This window comes from Sturnira hondurensis, unplaced genomic scaffold (assembly GCF_014824575.4).
Source record: "Sturnira hondurensis isolate 20B ecotype Veracruz unplaced genomic scaffold, ASM1482457v3 Scaffold0020250, whole genome shotgun sequence".
Lineage (NCBI taxonomy): Eukaryota > Metazoa > Chordata > Mammalia > Chiroptera > Phyllostomidae > Sturnira > Sturnira hondurensis.
In genome coordinates, this window is record NW_028092881.1 from 1 (window position 1) to 2,030 (window position 2,030).

The window sequence follows — 2,030 nt, forward strand, 5'->3', positions numbered from 1 at the left end:
TGGACAGAAGAAGGTTTAGAGTCCTTTGAAGAGGGGAGGTGGGCTTGTGGGCAGTCTTAGGGACGTGACCAATCAGAGGGGGCAGGGTCTGGAGTAGGATGGGGCGGGGCCAGGGCAAGGACTTTTCCCTATTTGTAAAATGGGTCTAAGAAGACCATGCATGTTATTGTGAGAACTCCGTGAAGTAACGCGTGGCGTAGCGCTCAATAGGTGGTATTTAACAAATCCTTGTTGAAAGTCGTGCACGCTGTGCTCTACGCTGCATGTGCTGTTCTAGACGCTTGGAATACAGCAGTGAACAGAATGGAACCAAAAGCTCCTGACTCTGTGGCCTTTACCTTTTTAGTAGGAAGTTTTAGTTTTATCATTAGCATTATCACCTTTTTCAGGGATGTCAGCCCCAGGGCAATGATTCCAGCATTGGGAGGAAGCTCTGGGGCTTGGGCCTCCCATAGCTGAGAGCCACAATTTCCCTGGGTGAGGGCCCATCCTGGCTGAGATTTTGAGTCTCCTCTTGTTCCCACAGTGGTGTCAGACCTGTGTGCCACAGGAGACCATGACTGTGAGCAGGTGTGTATCAGCTCCCCAGGCTCCTACACCTGCGCCTGCCGCGAGGGCTTCACCTTGAACAGTGATGGCAAGACCTGCAATGGTCAGTGGGGCTGGACACAGGCAGCCATGGGAGGGTGGGTCAGGGAGGGGATGGAGCCTCGGCTACTCCCCAGGCCCTCTGAGCCTCCCCACACTTTGCCTCTGGACCACTCTGCAAAGGCGATAGATTCCTTCTAGGGTTTGATGTCGGCTGAAAATTCTCTTCTGATTTCCCCTTTTTGACACAGAGGGTGGTGGGTTTAGTGTGGTGGAAGGAGTCACGTAGTCTTGAGTTCAAATCTTGTGCCACTACCTCTGAGCCTTGTGATCTCTCAGTTTTCAATGCTGTGAAAGAGGCCAGGAATTTTGGCTTTATAGAGGGAGCTTTGAGGACAAGATGGGGTGAACCTCAGCACAGAGCAAGGTGTGTGAGAGGTGCGTGGCCAGTAGTCAGAGGGATGACTGCCTTTCAGCTTCATCTCCTTGCCTTTTCACACTCCCCAGTCTGCAGCGGTGGAGGGGGCAGTTCTGCCACTGACCTGGTCTTTCTCATCGATGGATCCAAGAGTGTGCGGCCAGAGAATTTTGAGCTGGTGAAGAAGTTCATCAACCAGATCGTGGACACACTGGACGTGTCGGACAAGCTGGCGCAGGTGGGGCTGGTGCAGTACTCCAGCTCTGTGCGCCAGGAGTTCCCGCTGGGCCGCTTCCACACCAAGAAGGACATCAAGGCGGCCGTGCGGAACATGTCCTACATGGAGAAGGGCACCATGACCGGGGCTGCCCTCAAGTACCTCATTGACAACTCCTTCACTGTGTCCAGTGGGGCTCGGCCTGGCGCCCAGAAGGTGGGCATCGTTTTCACTGATGGCCGGAGCCAGGACTACATCAATGACGCTGCCAAGAAGGCCAAGGACCTTGGTAGGTGCGCCCTCCTGGACGCTGGACCCCAGACCAGCAGTGATGACCAGGGGTGCACAGCAAAGCCCAACTGTAATTTATCTTAGTGGCTATTCTGATCAGTGCCCGCAAACCAGCTTCAGAGCTGAATGAGGAAGGATGGGCTCATCTATGTCTTTCTTATACAGGTGACAAAACTGAGGCCCCAGAGAAGTGTGTGGCTTGTTTTGAGGGTCCTTTGGTAAGAGGAACTTTTCCAGTCGAATGTTCCCAAGGACATACCAACTGTTGGAAGGCAACTGTTACCCACTTTGGGATAAACCTGAGCCTTAGTTTTAGAACTGATTAAGTGAGGATAAGAATAACCACCGGATGATGGTTGTAAGAGTTAAATGAGATTACGGAGCTCCCAGTGTAAAGAGTTAGTGCTGGTCTGACACAGCAGAATCTCCATAAATGTTGATTTCCTCCATGTCTTTGTCCCAGGCGTTGTGCCTGCAATTCCAGCAGGTGCCACCAGGAGGTATCTGGGGTTGATT

The 2,030-nt window shown here is 52.6% G+C and overlaps 1 protein-coding gene across 1 annotated transcript; it reads left to right on the forward strand.

Annotated features, from left to right (window-relative positions):
- Positions 1 to 526: 526 nt before the first annotated feature.
- Positions 527 to 1,512, forward strand: LOC118975471 (cartilage matrix protein-like; the record flags this gene model as incomplete). Its single annotated transcript, XM_037029391.1, has 2 exons — positions 527 to 652; positions 1,096 to 1,512. Coding segments are annotated over 2 exons (543 nt in total), but the record flags the coding sequence as incomplete, so codon positions are not given.
- Positions 1,513 to 2,030: the final 518 nt, after the last annotated feature.